At 42.7% G+C, this 27,101-nt stretch overlaps 1 protein-coding gene across 1 annotated transcript; it reads right to left on the bottom strand.

The window, feature by feature from the left end:
- Positions 1 to 338: 338 nt before the first annotated feature.
- On the bottom strand, positions 339 to 26,723 carry SPATS1 (spermatogenesis associated serine rich 1). The gene is given in 8 exon segments (XM_081247623.1): positions 339 to 1,260; positions 5,916 to 5,978; positions 7,158 to 7,278; positions 12,676 to 12,837; positions 14,400 to 14,445; positions 14,449 to 14,524; positions 18,539 to 18,686; positions 26,554 to 26,723. Coding segments are annotated over 8 exon segments (891 nt in total). The 5' UTR covers positions 26,681 to 26,723; the 3' UTR covers positions 339 to 1,112.
- Positions 26,724 to 27,101: the final 378 nt, after the last annotated feature.

The following is a 27,101-nucleotide window of genomic DNA, read 5'->3' as shown; positions in this document are numbered from 1 at the left end:
TGCAGGGGACACGGGTTTGAGCCCTGGTCTGGGAGATCCCACATGCCGCAGAGCAACAAAGCCCGTGCGCCACAACTACTGAGCCTGCACTCTGGAGCCCATGAGCCACAACTACTGAGCCTGCGTGCCAAAACTACTGAAGCCCATGCACCTAAAACCTGTGCTCCGCAACAAGAGAAGCCACTGCAATGAGAAGCCTGCAGTGCAACGAGGAGTAGCCCCCGCTCGCCACAACTAGAGAAAGCCCACGCACAGCAACAAAGACCCAACGCAGCCAAACATAAATAAATAAATAAATAAATTTATTAAAAATGATAGTAATAATTGAGCAGAATAATAATAGTAACAATATGAGAAAAAGAGAAAGTGTACAACTCTGGACAAATGTTAATTGTAGACTCTAGGTGAAGACTATGTAAGTGTCTGTTTGTTGTACGATTCTCACAACTTTTCTATCAGTTTGAAAGTTTTCAAAATATAAACTTAAGGGAATTCCCTGGCGGTCCAGTGGTTAGGACTCTGCACTTTCACTGCAGAGGGCCTGGGTTCAATCCCTGGTCGGGGAACTAAGATCCCACAAGCCGTGCAGCGCAGCCAAAACAAAAAAGTTAAAAGAGGCAAAACACAGTGATTCTGCATCCAAGTCAAACATTTGATTTAGAACAGTCGCACTAACAGAAGCAATTAACAGGAAAAGGCTCTGAAGAGCACAGTCAGTGCCTGCTTCCTGGACCTGTTCCTGTTCAAGATTGTCTTGGAAAGTCCAAAGAACCAGCCTGCTCAAGAGCCATCTCGGGGCAAAGGGCACCATCCACTCTGGGAGAGGCTCTCTGCCTCTCTCATCTCCATTGTGAAGCCTCTCAAAAGCCTGCTCTTCTGGGCTTGCCTCCAGTTTTTATGCTACTTTTTTTTTTTTTTTTGGCGGTACGCAGGCCTCTCACTGTTGTGGCCTCTCCCATTGCAGGGCACAGCCTCCGGACGCGCAGGCCCAGCGGCCATGGCTCACGGGCCCAGCCGCTCCACGGCATGTGGGATCCTCCCGGACTGGGGCACGAACCCGTGTCCCCTGCATCGGCAGGCGGACTCTCAACCACTGCGCCACCAGGGAAGCCCTATGCTACTTTTTGAAGGTTCTTTGACCCACCAACAGGTAGCAAACTCTGTAGCAAGGGGACCACTGGCTGCCAACTGTCAAGCTCTTCAACTTCTCTTATCTCATTCTTCAGCTTGTTGGCCTTCTCCTTCACCCAGAAAGGCAAGCTGTGGGAAGAAAACAACACCCTGAGTTGAGTTTGTCTGATGCAAAATTTACAAACAACTTCAGCAGACAAGGCACTACATCCTCCAAAAGTAAGAAGGCCTCCCATGCTGCAGACAAAGTATCAAAATCAAACACCGTGTTAGTCTTCACCATTGCCCCTGCCCCAAACCCAGGTCTCTTTTGTGTCCCTCTCTACCCAAGAAGTTGACCCCAGTAGCCTGCATCACCTTGACTCCTCCCTGCCCCCACCTTTGAGCTGGGCTTGGCTAATGGGAGGTACCAACAGGAGATCAAAAGGTGGAAAGACAGAGGTTGGGGTATGTCTTATGGAGATCCTCGGCTCCCGCCCTATCTCCTGAGGTACCCCAGTTCTGGAGCCGCTGTATTCTCCTCTGCCGCAGGTCCCTTCAGACAGCCCTTCTCCATCTCCTGCTGCTCTGTGAACCATGGGCCCTCCTTCTGCTGTTCAGACCTAGGAGTAGTAAGAGCTTCCCACTGGTGGGAGCCCCTGGGTGCTTCGCCCTCCCATGTGAGTTTCCTCAACCTGCCCACACACTGGTAAACAGTCCTTTCATTAAACTGTCTTCAGAATCCCACCTGAGTGTGCCTTCTGCTTTCTGCTGGGACCTCAGCTAATACAGACACCCAGCGTCCTCCCAGGTCTGTTGAGATTTGAAAGGGCATATGCTGGGCTGCAGTGTGTGGGTTCCGAGAGGTACCAGGAAGTGAGGTTCCTGGGATGAGTCAGAGCAGGAAGACGAAGAATGTTTTCATCTTTTGGCGCTAAAATTTTTGTATTTTTAGGGAGAAGTACATCATGATTGAGAAAATGCCCTGATAAACCTGCTGGAGTTTCCTGTAAGGAGGAAGAGGACTACCACACCTAGTAATAGGTGGGAGTAATGGTTATCATTTAAAGCTGACAACCCGGGCTTCCCTGGTGGCGTGGTGGTTGAGAGTACGCCTGCTGATGCAGGGGACACGGGTTCATGCCCCGGTCCGGGAAGAACCCACATGCCGCGGAGCGGCTGGGCCTGTGAGCCATGGCCGCTGAGCCTGCGCGTCAGGAGCCTGTGCTCCGCAATGGGAGAGGCCACAGCAGTGAGAGTCCCGCGTGCAGCAAAAAAATAAATAAATAAATAAATAAAATAAAGCTGACAACCCAATAGTAGAAGCCCAAGTAAGAACAGCAGGACAACAGACTTCCCCAGCGGTCTAGTGATTAAGACTCTGTGCTTGGAGGAGTGGGATAGGGAGGGTGGGAGGGAGGGAGACACAAGAGGGAAGGGATGCGGGAACAGATGTATATGTATGACTGATTCACTTTGTTATAAAGCAGAAACTAATTAAAAAAAAAACAAAAAAAAAACCTCTGTGCTTGGGGCTGCCCTGGTGGCGTAGTGGTTAGAATCCGCCTGCCAATGCAGGGACACGGGTTCGAGCCCTGGTCCGGGAGGATCCCACATGCCGCGGAGCAACCAAGCTCATGCGCCCCAACTGCTGAGCCGGCACTCTGGAACCCGCAAGCCACAACTACTGAAGCCCGCGCGCCTAGAGCCTGTGCTCCGCAGCAAGAGAGAGGCCACCGCAATGAGAAGCCCGCGCGTTGCAACGAGGAGTAGTCCCCGCTCACCGCAACTAGAGAAAAGTCCATGCACAGCAATGAAGACTCAACACAGCCAAAAATAAATAAATAAAATAAAAATAAAAATAAAAAATAATAAATTATATTTTTAAAAAAAGACTGTGCTTTTACTGCAGGGGGTACAGGTTCAATCCCTGGTCAGGGAACTAAGGATCCCGCATGCCGTGAGGCACTGGCCAAAAAGAAGAAAAAGAAAAGCAGGATGAACAGCAATATAGAAAGATATTAGCATAAAGAACCAGCAGGATAGGAACACAAGCATTCCTAAACAGCAGAAGAAATAATTTTTTAACTTTTGTTGAAATAATCAAAGAAAACAGTGAAAGACTCAGGGTAAATATAATACACATAATACATGTAACATAAACTATTATGATAGAATTGAAATCAAATCTGTCAAATCAATAAATGCAAATGGCCCTAATTCACCTCTTAAAGAAAAAAATTTTCAAATTGGCTCACAAAGCAAAATTCAATTCTTTGTCTGAGAGAAAGACCGAAAACAAAGTGATTCGAAAGTCTATGAATGGGCAAAGGCATATTAGTTAAATGCAAACAAAACAAAGTAAGAGTTGTAATCTTAATGTCTGGCTAGGTATAACATAGGACAAATGCATTAAATGAGAAAAAGAAAGATATTTTTATAATGCTAATGGCTACAATTAACAATAAAGATAGGGCTTCCCTGGTGGCACAGTGTTTGGGAGTCCGCCTGCCAATGCAGGGGACACAGGTCCGAGCCCTGTTCTGGGAAGATCCCACGTGCTGCGGAGCAGCTAAGCCGGTGCACCACAACTAGTGAGTCTGCGCTCTCGAGCCCGTGAGCCACAACTACTGAAGCCTGCACACCTAGAGCCCGTGCTCCGCAACAAGAGAAGCCACCGCAACAAGAAGCCTGCACACTGCAACAAAGATTAGCCCCAGCTGTCTGCAACTAGAGAAAGCCCTCATGCAGCAGCGAAGACTGAGTGCAGCCAAAATAAATAAATAAATAAATTTATTTATTTATTTAAAAAAAAGAAATCTATAAAAAAAGCAATAAAGATAGAAACACACTAATATTGGGACATTATAACACAATAACTCTTGGTCCGAGTGGACAAAATGAGTGGACAAAAATGAGTAAGAAAATATAGGGACTAAACAGAATAATCAGTAATATAAATCTTCTGGGTATGTATCTAACTTCGCATCCTGATGAAATAGAATGTACTTTCAAATGCATGTGGAGAAAGTCCCAAAATCGAATGTATATTAGATCACAGGGAAAATTTTGATAAGTTCCATAAAATAAAAATAATAAAAACAATATTTTCTGATCGTGAGGTGATAAAAGTAAAAATGAATTACAGGACTTCCCTGGTGGCGCAGTGGTTGAGAGTCTGCCTGCCGATGCAGGGGACACGGGTTCGTGCCCCGGTCTGGGAAGATCCCACATGCCGCGGAGCGGCTGGGCCCGTGAGCCATGGCCACTGAGCCTGCGCGTCCGGACCCTGTGCTCCGCAACGGCAGAGGCCCCAACAGTGAGAGGCCCGTGTACAGCAAAAAAAAAAAAAAAGAAAATCCTGAGGTCTTTTATCTGTTGTAGCTTTGTCTTTTTCTTTTTCTTTTTCTTTTCATTACAACAGGTATATTGCCCTGTAAATTGTGGTAGTGGTACCAGGAATAAAAAATTAAGGAATTTTTAACTTTTCAATATTTGTGTAGTTCAGTTTTTCTACATTTTAGTATAGAAACTTTAACAAAATGCAGTTTTGAAGGTGTTTCCTTGTGAGTTAACAAGTAAAGAAGATCATTATTAATTACTATTTTGTATGAATTTTGCTAAAGTTAACTGTAAAGAAACACCTGCTGACTTGCAGTTTAAGGGGATCTATTCTCCCCATTTCCAAACCATGAAATGAATGGGCTCTGACATGTGGAGAGAATAGATATTTGTATGTTTGCAATGTGTGTTTTAGATAATAGAATTGGGTATTTAAATTAGCATATTTGTGAATTTAATAGCATTAAGATTCACTTCCAATGAAAAATCTCAAAATTCCAAAAAGAATTACAAAATAAAAACCAGAAAGCTCTCCTACCTGGAAATTCAAAATCTCTCTATTAAGGAATTCTTTAGTCAAAAGGAAACTACCAATGGGAAATGCAGAATTCTTCAAAAAATAAGGATAACCTACATATCAAAGTGTATAAGGTTCAGAATGGAGCTGAGCTAACATATAAGATCAGAGGAATGATACTTCCCTCAAATACAGAAATACTCCAATAGCTTGCTCTCTGCCTCTTCAAACTCTAACCGTCCTCCCTGGCTGCACTCATTTAAGCATATGCCTTTCTTTTCTTCTTTTTTAAAATAAATTTATTTATTTATTTATTTTTGGCTGCATTAGGTCTTCATTGCTGTGCGCGGGCTTTCTCTAATTGCGGTGAGAAGGGGCTACTCTTCGTCACGGTGCTCGGGCTTCTCATTGCGGTGGCTTCTCTTGTTGTAGACCACGGGCTCTAGGTGCACGGGCTTCAGTAGTTGTGGCTCTCGGGCTCTAGAGCACAGGCTCAGTAGTTGTGGCACACGGGCTCAGTTGCTCTGTGGCATGTGGGATCTTCCCGGACCAGAGCTCGAACCCGTGTCCCCTGCATGGGCAGGTGGACTCTCAACCACTGCCCCACCAGGGAAAGCCCTGTCTTTTCTAACAAACTCTTATGTTTTGGAAAGCAGGGACCCTGACTTTTTGCTCCACATCAAACCCCTCACAGTGCACACCTAGGACTACACATGGCATCTGGTATTTGTTAATCATATCTGTTGAAGATGTGAGCAGCCCAGCTGCCAGACTCCACAGATACTTGACCTTCAAAACCAAAAACCCTCCATTCAAACTGCCTCACCCACCTGCTGGGATTCAAAAGGTCCCTATGTGTTAGGTGTCTATGAGCTCCTCCATAGAAAATAAACAATTGATATTTTCATAAAGATAGGATAATATGAAACATGCTGAGAGAACTCACTTGGGAATTTGTGGAAGAGGCTCAAGTGGAATAAATGTATCAAATTTCTTTTCATAAGGCATTCTGAAAAACAAAAAAGGCAACCATAAGATTGGTATGGTTTCTATGGCAAAGAGATCAATACATCATTTTGTTCAATAAAATGTCTTATTTTCTGGTTTTAATTGTTACGTATGGGCTTCAAAACTCTTAAGGGCCATAATTCTTATTATTTTTTTACCATTTTTAGTAAACATCATTAAAACAAACATGATTAATTTTTATTGAGGTATAGTTGATTTACAATATGTTTAAGGTGTATACATAGTGATTCACAATTTTTAAGGGTTATACTCTATTTGTAGTTCTTATTAAATGTCAGTTATATTCCCTGTACTGTACAATATGTCCTTGTAGCTTATTTATTTTATACATAGTAGTTTGTACCTCTTAATCCCCATCTCTCTTTTGCCCCTCCCCCTCCCACTAGTAACTACTAGTTTTTTCTCTACATCTGTGAGTCTGTTTCTTTTTTGTTATATTTACTAGTTTGTTTTACTTTTTAGATTCCACATATAAGTGATATCATACAGTATTTGTCTTTCTCTGTCTGACTTATTTCACTATGCATAATACCCTCCAAGTTCATCCATGTTGTTGCAAATGGCAAAAATTTCGTTCTTTTTTACAGCCGAGTAATATTCCATTGTATACATACACCACATCTTCTTTATCCATTCATCTGCTGATGGACACTTAGGTTGCTTCCATATCTTGGCTATTGTAAATAATGCTGCTATGAACATTGGGGTGCATGTATCTTTTCAAATTAGTGGTTTTGTTTTCTTTGGAACATGATTGATTTTTTAAAATATTTTTAATGTACTATACCTACTGTTTTTTCTTTTAATTTAATGACCCTCCCTTTCTCCTCAATGCTTAGTTGCAAGTACAAGTCAATCCAAATAGTAGTCACTAACCAACAATCTGATTCAGTATGAAAATTGAAGTCTTCATATTTGTTGCTAATAACAGGAACAAAATTAACAACCACCTTTTTGTAGTCAAGATCCTGTGTATGATTTCAATTACACATATGTACATGTGCACACACTAAGGAACTAGGTACAGATTTTTTTAGAAATTCTCACCAAATATGTCTTGTTGAGATTCACCCCTTGTCAAATATAATTTATATGTAGTAGAAAGAAATAGAATTCCTTTAAAGTTAACTAAATAACCCTAGTATTAACATACACTTACATTGAAAAATTCCCTGGTCGGAGAGTTGATCCTGCTTTGTGGAAGCCTTTACTCTGTTCTGGATACATATATGGATTATCTCCTGGAGTTGCCTTTGGGATTCCATTCCTGGGATCAATAACTGTGAATGGTGTTTGAAAACAAAATCATAAAAAGGGCTGAAGATGATCCACAGATTTGCTGTAAGAATTGACATGACAATGGAAACAGGATAATTTAGTGTTTTATTATGAGGTACATATAGGTATCTTAATGTTCTGTTTGTGATTGTCTCACCTTGAGGAGATGAAAAGTGTGAGCCTAAAATAAAATAAAAATTAAAAATAAATTTTAATAAAACAGATTAAAAAAAAATAAAGTGAGAGCCTATGTTTGAAACGTTTTTTAAAAGGTGTTGTTGGTCTTCCCTGGTGGCGCAGTGGTTGAGAATCTGCCTGCTAATGCAGGGGACACGGGTTTGAGCCCTGGTCTGGGAGGATCCCACATGCCGCAGAGCAACTAGGCCCATGAGCCACAACTACTGAGCCTGCGCATCTGGAGCCTGTGCTCCGCAACAAGAGAGGCCGTGATAGTGAGAGGCCTGTGTACCACGATGAAGAGTGGCCCCCGCTTGCCACAACTAGAGAAAGCCCTCACACAGAAACAAAGACCCAACACAGCAAAAAATAATTAATTAATTAATAAAAGGTGTTGTTATGATTACCTCACCCTGGGAAAGAAGAATAGCTTAGGTTTGGATGGGATGTTTTGGTTTAAAATGAATGGTGAATCAAAAGTATCTGAAATGATTAGCATGAACTCTGACTTGAAATCTTTTCATTCCTGAACATTAGTGCACTTTGAATCCCTGAATCCCTTCGGGATTAGAGGCAGCTCTAATTGGAGCTCTGCCTCTCCAACTGGGTCTCAGGAGGAAATCAACTAATAAGGGTTCTGCTACTCCTTCTGACTCAAAGACTAGGGTAGTGTAGCAGTAGGAGGTGGCCTTCCTGGTGGAGAGGCGTCACGAAAAAGTCTACTGATGCTGAGCAAACAGTGCTTCCTCAGCCCATGCTCAGACACCCAACCCAGCTGCTTCCAATGCCCCAGGAATAAGTAACTAACCACATGGAGTCAGCCTGGTACAGGATGGTCGTTTAAACCTGCACCTCTTACACCAGATGCATTTCCTAAGGGAATAATCCTGGACTGCAAGACTAACCACCTTGGATCAGAAGAAAGGATCCATGGCTGGAAGCACAACCTCCTTCTTTGCTCACACACCCAATGAACAGGACCCTCTTTTTAATTTTTAAATGCTTGTTTTGGTATTGCTCCATTCACCTGTACCCACAAGATACAAGCCAAAGGGAGAGCTGGGGAAGATTTTTGATAAGCTGTTTCCTACTTGCCCAAATTTCTCTAGCTAACTCAGAAAAGCCATCTGCACAATTGATGGAAGTACTTGAGTTACTGGAGTACTTGACTTTTTAATTTTCTATTTTTTACTCTTTCAAAACCCTTTTCAATAGCTAAGACTCTTCAGCTAAACTTTTTATTAGCTCTTAAGTTGCAGGGAAATAACATCAACTACATCTGTACATTGAGTGCTTCCTGAGGATGAAATGCTGAGGAATCAAAGCAAGGAGAGTGGAGTGACCCTATCTTTTGAAACCCAAACCAGGGTACTGACAAGTAAAGGTCAGGTGACAGCAAGAAGTGGTGAGAAGGGCTTGAACTGTGAAATCAGTCATGCCTGAGTCCAAATTCAATTCTGCAATTTCTAGTTCTGTGCCCTTGAGCAGTTTAACTTCCCTAAGCCTTAGAATCCTCATTTATAAACTGTTTATTTCAAATGTCTACTTTGCATAGCTATCTTGAGTACTGAATAAGAATAATCTGGATACATATCAGCACTCAAGAAATGGTAGCACCCTGTTTGGGGAAAGTATCCTAGGAACTTGTTTGGAAAACCGGGGCTTTTTGAAGAATGCACTAACCATTTTGTCTCTAGACTGCTCTTCTAATCTACAGATCCTGGACTTGAGCTGCAGCATTTCCAGCATCCAGCCAACCCTTCAGACTGGTCCCCACAATCCGAATTAGCAAGAGCCAATTCCTTAATATCTACCCAGTGGCTACTGTTTGTCCTGAATTCAGTGGGTTTTGTATATTGACAGACTCCTTGGTTTGTCTCAAGCCTGAAGTCAAGGGGAGATTCTGTCAGTAACCAAGGACCTCTCTGTTCAGTTCTGAACAGGTTTTTCCTTCAATTGCATGGCTTATCCCTATACTTGTGCTACTAAATGTATAAAGGTATAATCTAAGTTGTTTAATATATATGTGCAATGTTTAGTATGTTGCACCCTTAAAGCTATCTGTCCATGTATCTTTATTTCAAAAATCTGAACGTAGGGCCAGCATATACTTCTGTTCCATGTTTAATGGTGAAATTTAAACGTCAATCAATAAAAATAGTATACCCACGTAATGCTTAAAAAAAGAAATGGGGACTTCCCTGGCGGTCCAGTGGTTAGTTAAGACTCTGAGTTTCCACTGCAGGGGGCTCGGGTTCAATCCCTGGTCAGGTAACTAAGATCCCACATGCCACACGGCGTGGCCAAAAAAAAAAAAAGAAATGGTAGCAGTGTTATTATTTGAAATCAGGACTAGGCTAATACCACCCGCATCCCAATTTTTTTTTTTTAATCTGGAAAATTCAAGGTTAGAGAATAGGGAATCCTATCTAGTTGGGGAGACAAGACAATAAAAACAGTAAAGGGAAGGAAGGAAGGAAGGAAGGGAGGGAGGAAGGAAGGAAAAGGAATAATAAACACAAAATTCAGGACAATGTTTACTTTCGAGTTAGGAGGGAAGTGATGGGTTAGGGTTAGGATTTGGATCATCATGACAATCTCATTTACTTTTGATAGGTACTTGCAGTTGGCCCAGTTCTGGCCAGTGAGACACGAGTGGAAGGAATTCTCCCAAGGACCATATGGGAAAACTTTTCCTTCCTTCTAAAAGGGGAAGGCAACAAGAGATTTTCCTCTTTTTCATGTCTTGAATATAAAAATGATTCTTGGAACAGCAACAGTTATCTTGTGACCATAAGGTGACAAGCATCAAGGCAAGAAAATCCAACACTACGAAGAATGGTAACACACACACACACAAAAATAAAATGAGCCTACATCTTTGATGACATCACTGGGCAGCCAGACTATATAGGTCACCTAGATGTCAAAGCTTCTTGTTAATTACATAATAAATATCTTATGATTTAAGTCTGTGATAATTTGATTTTTCTCTTACTTGGGGCCAAGAGCATGCCTAAGCAATAGAAAGCTAAACTTAATCACTTCTTGATTTTTCTCCGTTGTTTTCAGACATAAACCAGTTAAATAAATCCTTCCTGGGAATTCCCTGGCCGTCCGGTAGTTAGGACTCCACGCTTTCACTGCTGTGGCCCGGGTTCAATCCCTAGCTGGGGAACTAAGATCCCACAAGCCGCGCAGCATGGCCAAAATAAATAAATTAATTAAAATTAAAAAATAAATCCTTCCTGTTCTACCCTATGGCTGCAACTCAATTAGGAGTGGGAAGTCGGGGTGTGCACAACAGGCTTACATGACATCAAGGCTTTAGTGGAAGGCTTTGGGTCCTGGGTCACTGTCTGCAAACCACATGGGTATCTGCTACTCTCTGAGAGTTGGCATCTATTTCTGTTGTCTGCTAAAATGGGTCATCTAGTCTGATCCTTCAGAAGCCATCCCCCTCCACAATGCGTCAGGTGAGGCACACATTTATTCTCAGATGACCCCTGGCTTGATGGTCGAAAGTGCACCGTACAGTGGCCTCCCAGCATTCCAGCTTTAAGACCAGCTCTCCTGGCTTGCTCTCTCTCTCTCTCTCTTTCTCTCTGTCCTAACCTCCACAGTCTTTACATGGCACAGAAATGCTGCTATGCTTCCACATCTCCTGGCTGGATGAGACCCTGAGGCTGGCTTTCCACCCAAATATTGCCCATAGCTATCACCACTCTCCTGCTCAGATTCAGGCCAGATGCCACTTCACTTTGAAGCTCGAGGTCTTCCTGTAGCCACCTGTGAGGCAGAAGCCCCAGCTAGATTCACATCCGATCCCCCACTAGCTTTTTTTTTTTTTTTTTTTGCTGTACGCGGGCCTCTCACTGCTGTGGCCTCTCCCGTTGCGGAGCACAGGCTCCGGACACACAGGCTCCGCGGCCATGGCTCGCGGGCCCAGCCGCTGCGCGGCATGTGGGATCTTCCGGGATAGGGGCACGAACCCGTGTCCCCTGCATCGGCAGGCGGACTCTCAACCACTGCGCCACCAGGGAAGCCCCCCCACTAGCTTTTGATTTCAGGAGTTGGGTAGGACACAGGACTCCTCGAAGTCCCCGTATCAGTGACTACTTTAGTCTGGCTTTTGGTGTATTCTCTATCCAAACAGAAGCCTTTGTCTTTTGTCTCTGCTACGAGTTTAAAAGTCTACTTTAAAACTCAAAAATGAGAGCTTTCCATTTCTTTCTCTTTGTATTCCTACGACAGCAATCTTATTCTTCCCTGAAGCAATGGCTGAATCCTATAGGGGTATTTCTGTAGAAGTGTGTGCCATAACTGGACCCTTAGTATTCAGAAACTCTTTAGGGTCTTTCAGTAAATCCATGATGGCTAGGTTGGGACAGAGGACTCACCAAGTTAAAGCCGAGGAGAGATGTATATAACTCCTCATCTCAACTACCTTTTATTAAATCAGCTGCAAAATAACAACATGCACTTCAGGCTAAGGTTTACAGGATGTTTTCCTTGTAAAGAATCTAAAGTACAGGGACACCCCTGGTGGCGCAGTAGTGAAGAACCCGCCTGCCAATGCAGGGGACACGGGTTCAAGCCCTGGTCCAGGAAGATCCCACATGCCACAGAGCAACTAAGCCTGCGAGCCACAACTACTGAGCCCATGTGCTGCAACTACTGAGCGCACGTGCTGCAACTACTGAAGCCTGGGCGCCCGGCACTCATGCTCCGCAACAAGAGATACCACCGCAATGAGAAGCCCGTGCACCACAACGAAGACCCAACACAGCTGAAATATAAATTAACTAATTAATTTTTTTAAAAAAAGAATGCACTTTAAAAAAAAGAGAGAATCTAAAGTACGATTTAAATGCATATGACAGGCAGCATTTAATTAAAACATGAATTATTTTCCTCGGACTTCAGTGGAGGTTTCTATTAATAAGTATCTGAGAGAACTTATCTGATGACTTAAATGTCACATTAGCATTTTATGAAATCCAGAGAAAAACAAAAATGTAGATCAGCATATGTTGTGAGTTCTATGCCAAAAAGTGCAGTCTGCCAACCATCCCCTTCACTTTCCTATCTTCCTGGCTGCACTTGGGTGACCTGGTGACCCCTCAGGGCTGCCCCCAGCCACGTGATGCTGGGCCTGCAGAATCATGACTCAGGAGTATTTTTGAACATTGCACAGTTAAGGTCCAGGAGGAAAACATTACCATATTTCTTCCTCCCAAAGCACTTGTCCATCGTCCTCTCTGATAGAGACCTTCTGTTGCCGAGGAAGACCCCATTAAAGAAACACTGCTTTCCAACATGGTAGGTGTGGATGTTGCTGCTAAGCCTTGGGTAAAATGTCCACTCAGGATGCTGCCCATCTTCTACAAGACATCAGAAATCCTTCCATCAGCACTGCTCCCAGCATCACAATGTAGTTGGATGACAAAACACTGTGAAAACCCCCCCAGGCACTATCTGGCTATACAGCCTTTATTAACGGGTATAATTCCTTGGTTCTACATTGAGGGCAATGTCAGACTCTGTGGAACTAGGCACAAAAGGCAGGGAAGTAGGAAGAAAGCTATCGAAGAGGGCTCTCTTTTTTTCCCTTTTTACCCTCCCCTTCAAAAATAAAGCCAGTTTTGGGCTTCCCTGGTGGTGCAGTGGTTGAGAGTCCGCCTGCCGATGCAGGGGACACGGGTTCGTGCCCCGGTCCGGGAAGATCCCACATGCCGCGGAGCGCCTGGGCCCGTGAGCCATGGCCACTGAGCCTGCGCATATGGAGCCTGTGCTCCGCAACGGGAGAGGCCACAACAGTGAGAGGCCCGCGTACCGCAAAAAAAATAATAAAATTAAAAAATAAAGCCAGTTTTATGGCTGGAAGTGATGTATGGGTTAGGAAGCTCAGAGACAGTTTTACAACCACCTACAATCCAACCTTTCTCTAATAAGTGTGTAGGAAGAACAGAATGCCCATCAACCAGGGAAGGGTTGGAACACCCATGGCATCTTAACCGGATGATACATGGTGCTGGCAGCAACAGTGGCACATGCATGCACTACAGTGACACAGGGAAATGTGAACATACAATTATGACCAAGGAGAAAGGCTGCTGTGAGACCTTAGGCTAGTTACTGGACCTCTCAGTGTCTCTGTTTCCTCATTTGACCCTTTTCCTGTAAAATGGCTAAAGTGATTTTAAACAATAAAAGATCTCCTGACAGCTCTAGGGTTGCTTAAGAAACTCTTGTGCTCTTTGGTGGCCGAGAAGGAACACATGCTTTGGAGGCAAGCAAGTTTGGGTTCTAATCCCATCCCTTCATTTCCTAGTTTCGTGTACTCGTATGGGTGACTGAACCTCTCCAAGCCTCAGTTTCCTTCTGTGTAAAATGGGAAGGTCTGTATTAGCCACATAGGTCTATATGTATTGACAAAGAAAGAGGTCCATGATCTATTTACTTTGAGTGAAAATAATTTGTATACTACTTTCTACTAGTGAAAATAATTTGTGTACTATTTTCTACTAATGAAAATATGGTGGTATATTACAAGCAATAAATATATATATACAAACATACATATATATAAATGTATACATACCTATATACATGTCAAAATTCTCAAGGAATATATATCAAACTCTTCACAGCTATGGGGCAGAATGGGAAGATTACTGGAGAATATTGGGGTATGGGTTTTTATACTCTACATACTTATTTATTGTTTTAGTATTTTGCTACAGTACATTTATGGTTTTTACATAAAAGCATTTTATTTTTGCAAAACACATAAAAATAGCTGCCCAGCAGAGTTGGTGTGAGAATTAGAGATGAAGTGTGTTGAATGCCTGGCACCTAATGGGCCTTCAGTGAATGGCACCCAATAGTATGGCAGCCTTCTGCAAAGACCCTGGGAGTGGAGGAGGACCTATGACTTACTCACTTGTCTGCAACTTAAGCAGGCTGAATTCCTGGGGATATTTATCCTTTCAGGCTTCAGGCAGTGAGGTTTCAGAGGAGTGATCAGAATGTGAGGAGGAGGATTTCAGATCCAAATCTGCAGCAGGGCTGGAAAGGAAGCAGAAGGATTAGATTCTTCATTGTGCTTAAATTGGAAGTTAGAAGCTGATCTTACACTAGAATCCCCCTCATGTATGAGAACTAAGACTACTCCTCGATAAAAGTCCATGAGAATATAATTTATATATTCGCAATTTGAGGGGACTGAAATATATTCAAAACGTGCATGCTTAAAAAATTTAGTGTCCAAAAGTTAAATATAGAATTATCGGGGAATTTCTCTGGTGGTCCAGTGGTTAAAAATCCACCTTCCAATGCAGAGGACGTGGGTTCGATCTCTGATGAGGGAACTAAGATCCTACTTGCTGTGGGGCAACTAAGCCGGTGTGACGCAACTAGAGAAGCGCATACACCGTAACAAAGAGCCCATGCGCTGCAATGAAAAAAAAGATCCTGCATGCTGCAACAAAGATCCAACTTGCTGCAACTAAGACCCAACGCAGCCAAATAAATAAATATTTTTTTTAAATTATCATATAACCCAGCAATTCCACTCCTGGCATATATCCAAAAGAACTGAAAACAGACCCTCAAACAGATACTTACACAAGAATAATGTCCATTGCACCATTACTCATAAGAGCCAAAAGGTGGAAATAACCCAAATGTCCATTGATAGATGAATGGATAAATAAAATGTAGCATATACATGCAGTGGAATATTATTCAGACATAAAAAGGAATGAAGTTCTGATATATTCTACAACTTGGAAGAACCTTGAAAACATTATGCTAAGTGAAATAAGCCAAACACAAAAGGACAAATATTGTATTATTCCACTTATATGAAATACCTAGAATAGGTAAATTCATAGAGACAGAAAGTAGATTAGATTAGAGTACCAGGAAATGGGGAGAGGGGAGAATGGAGAATCATTGCTTAATGGGCACAGAGTTTTCTGTTTGGGGTGATGAAAATGTTTTGAAAATAGTTAGTAGTGATAGTTGCACAACAGTGTGAGTATAACTTAATGCCACTGAATTGTACACTTAAAGTGGATAAAGTGGCAAACGTTCTGTTACATATTTTTTACCACAATTTTTAAAAAAATGAATGATGCGAATTCCCTGGCAGTCCAGTGGTTCAGACTCTGTGCTCTCACTGCCGAGGGCCCGGGTTCAATCTCTGGTCAGGGAACTAAGATCCCACAAGCCACGCAGTGTGGCCAAATAAATAAATTAATTAATTAAAATTAAAAATGCGTGATATACTGATACATGTTACAACATGAATGAACCTTGAAAACATTAGGCTGAAAAAAAGAAGCCAGACACCGAAGACCAGATATTGGTGATTCCATTTATATGAAACATCCAGAACAGGTAAATCCATAGAGATAAAATATAGATTAGTGGTTTCCAGGGCTGGGGGGATAGGGGACATGGGGGTGACTGCTAAAGGGTACAGGATTCTTTTGGGGGTGACAAAAATGTTCTAAAATTGACTGTGGTAATGATTGCACAACTCTGTGAATACACTAAAAACCATTGACTTGTACACTTTAAACCAGTAAATTATATGGTATGTGAACTATGCTTCAAATAAAACTGTTACCAAAAAAGGTACATGTTCAATTAAACCATTGACTGGAAAGAAAAAATCAGTCAGTATAAAGAGAAGAGGCAGAAATAATCAAAAACAAACCTAGACTGAAATGGCTGTAATAACAGAGCATTATGTTTAGTGCCTAACTTCTTGGCAGTTAAAAAGGCCTACAGCAAACTATTGTGAGTGTCAACAGAAAAAGCAATCACTTCTGGTCTAAGTGGCCTTGCATTTGATAGATGGCCTTGGACAATGCTTTCAGATGTAGTTATCTGTTATCAAGTCATAGGATCTTTTTTCATAATATTACATCACCCTGATATTTGAATAGTTTCAAACCAACTTCATACTGATTGTCTTGTTTGCTCTACAAACATCCTGTGATATAGGTGGGGCAAATAGAATCACTTCCATTTGCAAGGGAAATGGGCCCTCAAGGCAGCTAACGATAAAACACACCCCAGACAGAGGCAGAGCTGGATCTCCAGGTTAAGTCTAGACTATGTTGCCTAAAAGTCATAAAGAACCCGAGTTCCATAACTCACAAGTCTTGTATAGCTCGATCTCTAGTTTGTTTTTTATTTATTTTATTATTATCATTATTATTTTTAATTTATTTTTGGCTGCGTTGGGTCTTCGTTGCTGCGCATGGGCTTTCTCTAGTTGCGGCAAGCAGGGGCTACTCTTCCTTGCGATGCGCAGGCTTCTCACTGCAGTAGCTTCTCTTGTTGCGAAGCACAGGCTCTAGGCACACCGGCTTCAGTAGTTGTGGCGCGTGGGCTCAGTAGTTGCAGCTTGCTGGCTCTAGAGCACAGGCTCAGTAGTTGTGGCACATGGGCTTAGCTGCTCCGCAGCATGTGGGATCTTCCCGAACCAAGACTCGAACCCGTGTCTCCTGCATTGGCAGGCGGATTCTTTTTTTTTTTTTAACATCTTTATTGGAGTATAATTGCTTTACAACGGTGTGTTGGTTCCTGCTGTATAACAAAGTGAATCAGCTATGCATATACATATATCCCCATATCTCTTCCCTCTTGTGTCTCCCTCCCACCCTCCCTATCCCACCCCTCTAGGTGGTCACAAAGCCCCGAGCTGATCTCCCTGTGCTATGCGGGGCTGCCTTCCACTAGCTATCTATTTTACATTTGGTAGTATATATAAGTCTATGCAAGCGGATTCTTAACCACTGCGCCACCAGGGAAGTCCTCGATCTCTAGTTTTTAATAAACGTATCTACAGTAATAACTTTGAACTTTTGAAGTGTGCAGATAGAGCAAAAATGCAACAACTCAGAGTCCCCCTCCCAGTTCAAAGTGTATGATAATTTTGACACTGGGGTGAAATATGTCTCTTCTAAATATTTTTTATATATTTGTGTTTGCCAAACAAACTGTGTAGAAAAGATTGCAAGGATAAAGGAGACTTTCTGAAAGAACTTTAGAAATATCCACCTACTTTGTTTTACGCAACAAACATTTATCTGAGTACATTTTGTGGCAGGCATTGCTCTAGACACTGGGGATCCAAACAGTCCCTACTCTCAGGAGCTTAGGATCAAGGGGAAGAGGACATGGACAGATAAACAGATGACTGTGGAAAAGTGGGTAAATGCAGAGCTGGAGAAAGCAGGTTTTGCAAAAAAATAGTATAATATGATATTAACTGTGAAAAATAAATACATATTTCTATGCATAAGAAAGAAATCAATTTTTTCTCATGCATATAAAAAAATAAAATGTTGACATTGATTCTCTAAGAGATAAGATTATTGTGATTGTTATTTTTAATACTGCTTTTTATATTTTCAAAATTTCTACAATGAACTTAAATTACTTAACAAAAATTGTTAGAAAAAGGTTTTCAAAACATTTGACCATAAAAGAAATATAAACAGAGCAAAGTACAGAATACTTTTTTTCTAAATACAGTTTTACAAATAATTTTAAGGCCAACATCCAGGAGAAGAAATAAAGCATGGCCAGCCCTTTCCTCCCACTCCCCAAAAACCATCTGTGTGTCCCTTTCCCAGAGAGGTAACCACTATCCTGACTCTGACTGTTATGGTAATCATTTCTTTGATTTCCTTTAAGATTTACCACCTGTGTATGTATGTATGTATTCCCAAAAAACATGTAGTTTAATTTCACCTTCATAATAGTCAGCACTTGCACAGCCTGTATTGTATGCCAGGGAATCTTCTAATCTCTTTACAGTATATGTATTATCTCATTTAATCCTCACAACTGTGAAGTATTACCCCCATTTTGCAGATAAGAAAGCTTCAGCAGGGAGGTGAAGTAATTCACTCAGATGCCAAGTGACAGAGTAAGATTTGAACCCAGTCTGGTTCCAGAATCCATGCTCTTGCCAAATATGTCACACTACCTCTCAGACTGTTGGCCCCCTGGTCAGAATTGACCCCAACATTTACAGCTCTTCCCTGGACCCTTACTTACTCTGGGTGAACAGACCCTCTGCCAGGGCAGAAAGGCCCACTGACGCTTAGACCTGTTTCAATAGAAGATGAGGGGCTGACACTTCTGCCAGAGGACATTATGTTGGCAAAGCATCCCTTAGATTCCAGAAAATCATTGAGTTTAGTACCTGCAACACATAGATATCATCATTTGATTACATTCATGAAAATACCTCCCACTTCATCTTATTCCCTAGATGATAAATAATTTCTTTTTAAAAAATAACATTTAGTTCGCGCCCCGGTCCGGGAGGATCCCGCGTGCCGCGGAGCGGCTGGGCCCGTGGGCCGTGGCCGCTGGGCCTGCGCGTCCGGAGCCTGTGCTCCGCGGCGGGAGAGGCCGCGGCAGTGAGAGGCCCACATACAGCAAAAAAAAAAAAAAAAAAAACATTTGTGGGAGTTCCCTGGCAGTCCAGTGGTTAGGACTCAGCACTTTTACCTCCATGGCCCGGGGTCAATCCCTGGTCAGGGAACTAAGATCCCACAGGCTGCATGGTGTAGCCAAAAAAAAAAAAGTTTGAGCATTTACTGTATACTTGAGATTGTGTTAACGTCTTCACACATTATCTCATTTAATTCTCATAACAACGCACAGACAGAAGTATTACTTATCCTTCCATTTTACAGATGAGAAAACTGAGGCTCAGAATGTTGAGCAACCAAGACCACATAGAAAATAAACATGTTGGCCCAGGTTGGATCACAGATCCTGTAACACTAAAGTCTAAAAATGCTAACTTCTGTGTTAGATTGCTTGCCCCCCGGCCACATAGTTCACCTACTCTAACTAAACTAAGTGGAAGAAAGAAGGTCTGAATTGAGCTATATATCACTGTACATTGTATTGAGCATCTCAAGAAAATTCCCCAAAGGATTTATTCATAGAAAGACTAGCGAGTATAGCTGGTGATCACAATCCAAAGAACTGTCTTCAGAACTTCTATGGGTTCCCCTCCCACTGCAGTGTCATCATTCTTTTATATCACATCTTCCCCACCAGACTGTGTCTTATTCATCTTAGTAGCACTCGGAGCAGTGCTTGGCACAAATAGATATTCAATAAATGTTTGAGTGAATAAATGGCAAAGCATTATAACTCCCCAACCACCCACAATTACAAGTCCTGAAACCCAAGGAAAGTCAGATAGAGAAGCACACCCACTGTCTTCACTCTGCTGTACAATGACTCCTATGCGAAAGTCAATCTGTTCTCTCATCATTTTATATAGGTGTGTGCGTTGTCCAGTCACTTAAAAAAAATCAGATGACTGGATATTGCACTTCTTTATGCACACCTTCAGAGAGCACAGATGCTCCATAGATAAAATGTAAGCTCTCGGTTATAGGAAAATTTTAAGAAACAAGAGTCGGACTTCTCTGACTGTGGAGTACATTTTTAGACTGACTGCTGTTCCACCTACACAGTATCATGATTCACATGTACGTGGCATATGCCAGGCACCTGGGCAAATTCCCACCATCTGTCAGAGGAACTGACCCTTAGCCAATTCTTTATTCGTTTCCTATCAACGCCCTCTCAAATTCATCTATCAAGTGAATCATATTTTTTCCACCTTTGTCAAGTCCCAACCCTACCACCAAACGCTTTACTCTTAAGAGGACTTTGCCTGTGACTCTACAAAGTTTAAAGGCCAGCTGAGCTACTTCCTCCCCTCACAATACCCACATCCTGGAGTTTCTCACGGTAAGGACTGTTGCATACAGAGTTAACAAAAAAAAAAAAGAGGGGGTTGGGGGAAGGAAGATAAAAACAAAAACAAAATAACAAAAAATATAATAAATAATTTAAAAATACAGATTCCCAAATCCCATTACAGACCCATCAAACTGGAATCTCGTATGGTGAAGCCTGGGAACCCACATTTTTAATAAGTCTCCCTCTACCTCTTAGGCTCATGCTTGGCAGTGAACTTCCTCCTCTTCAAGCCCAGTTCCATCACTGCCCTGCATTCTATCCTGTCCCGCTTCCTGACTCCCTATATGTGTCCAGTCATGAAAATCACCTTGAGGCACTTGTTCAACATGCAGATTCCAGGGCTCTGACCCAGACCTACAGGGGACAATCCGAGAATCAGTATGTTTAAGAAGCACCTCAGGGGACTTCCCCGGTGGCACAGTGGATAAGACTCTGCACTCCCAATGCAGGGGGTCCAGGTTCAATCCCTGGTCAGGGAACTAGATCCCACGTGCGTCCCGCCACTAAGAGTCCGCATGCCACAACTAAGGAGACTGCGTGGCCCAACCAAGACCCGGTGCAACCAAATAAATAAATAGATATTTTAAAAAATAAAAAGAAGCACCTCAGGTGATTCTCAGAGCCAGCCAAGTGTGGGAAGAACTGCTCTGGAACATGCACAGAGCCTAGAGCAGCCCTCGGTACATGAGGGCCAACTGGTTGCTTGAGGGGTGAGTAGCTGGGATGCAGTGGAGCCCAGTGGAGGGCAAAGCTGTGAAGAGAGAGCACAGGTCCGCAGCAGCCCCGGACACGGAATCACAAATGTGGTGTCAACGAATATAACACAGACCACACTCTCTGACCACAATGCAATACTATTAGAAATCCATAATAAAAAGACAGCCAAAAAACATCCGTAAGCTTGGAAACTCAAACCACACCTCTAAATATTTCATATGATAGAAGAAAACTCAAACCACACCTCTAAATATTTCATATGATAGAAGAAAATAGAACTCATGAGGTACTTAATGATCAATGACATATGTACAATATATCAAAACTGTGGGATTCAACTAAAGCAGTAATTAGAACCTAGAACCTTAAATGCATAAACTGTATTTTGCTGAATGTAAGACACTGTAATAATATTACTATTCTATGTACCACAAAGAACAGAGGCTGCCAATTAAATTATGACACATGCTTTATCACTTAGGACTTTTATTTAATACTTATTGAAGCACCACTTCAGACTTACTTAGATATAGATTTTAATCACATATCACTCATGTGCATATTTAAAGAAGGAAAATATAAGCAAAATTAATTGGTTAAGGCATTCTTAAACCTCTCATTCAAAAGTCTGATTACTGAATCGCTTTTCAACTCAACCCCTAATGGTCACATTTTCCACCTAAATTGACCTCACGCCTGCATTATTCAGTGCTCATCTAGCAAAGTTTATGACAACTACTTAACATGGGCTACTGGGCCCACAGCACTGGTAAGACCAATCCAATTTCAGAGACACAAACTGTGAAAAATATCTATCTTACAAGTAACAGGTTATAGTGTTAAAAAACAAAGATTCCAAAATTAATGACCTAAGCTTTCAATTCAAGGAATAAGGGGAAAAAAGGCAAACATCTCAAAATGATAAGGAAAGAAATCATAAAATAAAAGCAGAAATGAATGAAATAAAGAAGATTATCAGAATTATGGCTTCGTGGAAAAACTAATAATGTAGATAAAGTTCAAGAAAAAATCTTAATACAAGCAAACAGTATAAGAAATGAAAGAGAAGCCATAATTACAAATAAAATAGAAATAACTTTACCCATAAAGAAATTGAGTACGAGAAATATCAAATAAATTGCTCAAGGTTACAGAGCAATGGAGTATAATTTATAAAATGTAGTTTAATGTTACTGTCACAAACCCTGACAGATAAATCAATAGAACAAATAGCAAATGTAGATAGAATAAAATTTTATGTGATAACAGTGGCATCTTATCTCAGTGAAGAAAGGATAGATCATTCAAAAAAGATTGCTGGAAGAACTAATTAATCATTTGGCATGAAAATAAAACTAAATCTCTCTTATCCCAAAATAAATTCCTAATGAATTATAAATTTGAATGTAAAAATTTAAAGATATACCTGAAAAATGATAAGTGAATGTTTACATAATGTCAGAGTGGGGAAGTTATTTCTAAGAAAGATATCGAATACAGGCAAAATAAAAGAAAGAGGCATAGATTTAAATACATATACATTTAAAACTTCCATAGCAAACTCTAAACTGGGAGGAAATTTATAACATACATGATAAGAAAAAGAGTTAATAATCATGACAAAGTATGAGTTTTTTACAATTTGTAAGATGAAAATAGCCTATGTACGTTTGGAAAAAAAGTTCATCCTTACATTAGTGAAAGAGCTGAACTTAAAATGAGATACTATTATTCACTATCACTTTGCAAATACCCACAGCTGGCACAGCTTGGAGAAATGGCATTCTTGTACACTGCTGCTGAAAATATCTCCATCTCACTGAAGAGCAATTTGGCCATTTATGTCCTCCAAAGCCTATGAGAGGTGCCCTTTTCATCCAAGGTTCTACTTCTAGAAACACATCTATGAAAAAGGTGTGAAATGTATGTATAAGGATGCAGAAGGGACCCACACATGTAGAGAAAAAATAAGATCAAGGGCAGAGATGTCTTCTAGGTTGAGACCTGTAGGTCAGTTCTGAGTTACTTATCATAGCATTTACTTATGATAGTATTTGCCCAGAGGTTTTAACAGGGGCTGCCTTTTCATAGCCCGGAGATATTTTACGTTGTATATTGTATCGGCCACTAGAGGACAGGAGAGCTCATCAAAGCAGGGATTGGCTGCTAGGGATGGTATCAGAGGGGGCCCCTCACAAGATTTTTGGGTTTGTTTTTTTATTTGCGGGGCAAAATGTAAATGTATTATGCAACCTTGAGTAGCATGCAGTGAAATCACATCTACAAATGTAGCCTACTTCTTTGTTTGCTTAAGAAGTTTTGTGCTGGCAACACTCTAGAAAGTGGCCTGTGGTTGCTATAAGAGCAGACTTGCCTGACCGGCCAGGGCGGGAAGAGCAGTGGCTCTGCTCAAATGACACATTCTCCAGACCCAACTGACTTCCGGGTCTTCCCAGTAGTAATTCAGCCTCAAACATGACCTAGAGACACTTAAGCATGACCTCAGGCTGCCCCTCCACATCTCCTCAGGTAGGGGAAGAGGACTGGAAATGCAAGTCTGAACCCACCCATTCTGATACTGATGTTCCCACTGTGTAGAGTAACACTGAATTACTTTCAGCAAGTCAATGACCTGTCGTGCCCAGCTCCCAATGTGTATCCCACCTCTCTATATAAGCACTGTAGGCTGGGGTGAGGCACTGTAACCTAAGGAATGTCTTTCTCGAAAGGGTCACCATTCATCTTTTTTTTTTTTTTTTTTTTTTTAAATTTATTTATTTATTTATTTTTTTATGGCTGTGTTGGGTCTTTGTTTCTGTGCGAGGGCTTTCTCTAGTTGCGGCAAGTGGGGGGCCACTCTTCATCGCGTGCATGGGCCTCTCACTATTGCAGCCTCTCTTGTTGCGGAGCACAGGCTCCAGACGCGCAGGCTCAGTAGTTGTGGCTCATGGGCCTAGTTGCTCTGTGGCATGTGGGATCTTCCCAGACCAGGGCTTGAACCCGTGTCCCCTGCATTGGCAGGCAGATTCTCAACCACTGCGCCACCAGGGAAGCCCCCACCATTCATCTTGATAATTGTTACTCAAATGCAATAAAAATCCAGTGAGCCATAAGATAGAAAATCCTAACAAGTCGCTAAAACTTTATGAAATACGAAAAGATGGTCCAACCTTAAGGACCAAGAGAAGGTTCTGATGACTAGAAAGGAATCAGAAAAGTAAAAGAAGAAGTTTAGAAGAAAGTCTGTTCCTGGGACTTCCCTGGTGGTGCAGTGCTTAAGAATCCGCCTGCTAATGCAGGGGACACAGGTTCGAGCCCTGCTCCGGGAAGATCCCACATGCCGTGGAGCAACTAAGCCTGTGTGCCACATCTTCTGAAGCCCGCGTGCCTAGAGCCCGTGCTCCGCAACAAGAGAAGCCACTGCAATGAGAAGCCCGCACATCGCAGCAAAGAATAGCCCCCGCTCACCGCAACTAGAGAAAGCCCGCACGCAACAACGAAGACCAAACACGGCCAAAAATTAATTAACTAATTTTTTTAAAAAAGATAGAAAGTCTGTTTCTTCGGTAACATCTGTGGAATTCACGATAATTATTTCCATTTCTTTAGGCAGGAATAACACCTTACATAACCAAGGCTCTTTCACACAACTGTCATTTCAGCAGATTTACACCACAGCACTGTCTGGTGGGGAGAAAATAATACAGCAAGCCAAGTTAGCTTAATGTGGATACTCTAACCAAACACTCAGTTTCCCATCCCTGCTTATCTGCTCAACAAACAAACTAAAGATCTAGGCTGGTGGTTTTTAACCCTTTTTTGGATCACAGACGCCCCCCAAAATTAATGAAAGCAGTGGGCCCTCTCTGCTGGAAAAATGCATATATCCCCACAGTTATGCATTCATCCTCAGCTGGTTCATGGAGCCCCTTTCCTTCCTGAAACCCGTGGGCTCCATGTGAAGCTGAGCTCAGATGTGGTCTCCTGAGTAGACACACCTACCCAGCAGAAAAAGAAGCCATGGATCTTTGGTTAATGTGATCTGGAGATCTCAGATGCTGGTGCTCTTCCAGTACCCCTAACTCAGAAACCTGAAGCCCCTCCACCCACCCTTAAAACAGCAGGTCCCTCCTTTATCCCTGGTCAACCTGAAAACTGCAGAAAGGTCTGGAGCTTAAAGCTAGAATCCCAGAACCTTTTTCTCCTTGCTGAACTAGCCACGTTGGGCAAAGAATGGCTCAAACTCCTACTGCTCTACTGGCGCCTGCTTGTAGGCGGGTAGTAAATCATACCTCCATCCTCTCCCAGCACTTACAAATTAAGAGATTACAGACCTGGAATACAGGAGACCAGAGACCAAGCTCAGAGCTGATGGGGCAGAGAGAGAGCATTCTACAATCCCTTTTTGCAGCATGAAGGCCACCCACCTATATGTACTCACTCAGAGGTTTTCTGAGACACTGTGGCTGTTCTGCTCCATGGCACTGTTCTCTGAAGGCAAATGCACTCCCAAACATCCTCCTCAGCCTTAGAACCCATCATGCCATCCATTATTTAATTTAAACCTTTCATTAAAGTGTTCATAATTTCCACCTGAGTTGTCCCATCCAATAAACAATACCACAAATCTAATATATGAGCAAAGAAAAAAAAAGAAGAAGAAGAAGAAAGGGCCTGGGCTTTGTAGACCATAAGACTCATGTCAAATCCCAGTTTCATCATTTATTGACTGAAGCACTGGGCAGGTCAAACCTCTGGCCCCCATTACTCTTTGTAATATACCTCTTGGCTGTTAGGAGAGCCGGGGAGGTCATTTATGAAAGCTCTGCTTTGATGCTGCTCTCTGCCTTATCAGATCTTTGGTTAATACAGACAGTATTAATACAAGTAGTTCTTTTTACATGCTCCCAAACTAGCCTCCTTTTAAACTTCAACAACGCCTTCTTGGGCTTCCCTGGTGGTGCAGTGGTTAAGAATCCACCTGCCAATGCAGGGGACATGGGTTCAAGCCCTGGCCCGGGAAGATCCCACATGCCGCACAGCAACTAAGCCTGTGCGCCACAACTACTGAAGCCCGCGGACCTAGAGCCTGTGCTCCGCAACAAGAGAAGCCACCGCAATGAGAAGCCCGCGCACTGCAATGAAGAGGAGGCTCCGCTCACCACAACTAGAGAAAGCCCACGCAGCAACGAAGACCCAACGCAGCCAAAAATCAGTAAGTAAAATAAATTAATTAATTTTTTTAAAAATGCCTTCTCACTCTAGTGTACTTGGATAGGGCAACCAAATCCCACCCAGCCCTCCTGATTTCTTTTTTTTTTTTTTTTTTTTTTTTTTTTTTTTTTTTTTTGCGGTATGTGGGCCTCTCACTGTTGTGGCCTTTCCCGCTGCGGAGCACAGGCTCCGGACGCGCAGGCCCAACGGCCATGGCTCACGGGCCCAGCCGCTCCGCGGCATGTGGGATCCTCCCAGACCGGGGCACGAACCCGTGTCCCCTGCATCGGCAGGCGGACTCCCAACCACTGCGCCACCAGGGAAGCCCCTAATTTCTTAAACTCAACTGTATCTCCGCTCTCCTGTGGTCATGCCAGAGTCTCCTTTCTCTTGAACCTTCTCCAGCTCACTGCTGCAGATCGCTGTGTAGATGGCGGGGAGTCGACGGCCCCGTGGACAGTTTCCAGTGTCCATGGACGCAGTTATGCACGTGTCGGTTTTAAATATTAAAAGCAACCTGGAGACAAAGAAAAGACCTTTGTAAGAAAGGCATCAGTCAAAAAACCAGCAACTCCACGGGCCACTGAAAGTCAAGCAGGCAGGGTTGGCCTCTTAATGAGAGCTTCCCTCCTTCCCCCTGATTGGGCGTTTCCCGGTTTGGATGCCCGCCGAGATCCCCTGGGCTCTCGCCCCGCCCACCGACATGGGCCTTCCACCCCTTCCCCCAGGGGAGGCCTGGCTCTACGCTCGGAGACCTCCAAGGAGGTTGCAGCCGACATCAACGCACCAACCCCAACCGGCAGCCGAACTGTCGAACGCCAGGCCGAGGAACCAAGAGCCAAGGGCAAGAGGGACGCCGCCGCCACCTGCTCCTCCAGCGGCGGCGCATTCTGGG

This window comes from Mesoplodon bidens (assembly GCF_964165515.1).
Source record: "Mesoplodon bidens genome assembly, chromosome: 10".
In the NCBI taxonomy this organism is placed as follows: domain Eukaryota; kingdom Metazoa; phylum Chordata; class Mammalia; order Artiodactyla; family Ziphiidae; genus Mesoplodon; species Mesoplodon bidens.
Note: the sequence above shows the minus strand (reverse complement) of the source record. Positions and strands in the feature narration are given on the sequence as shown.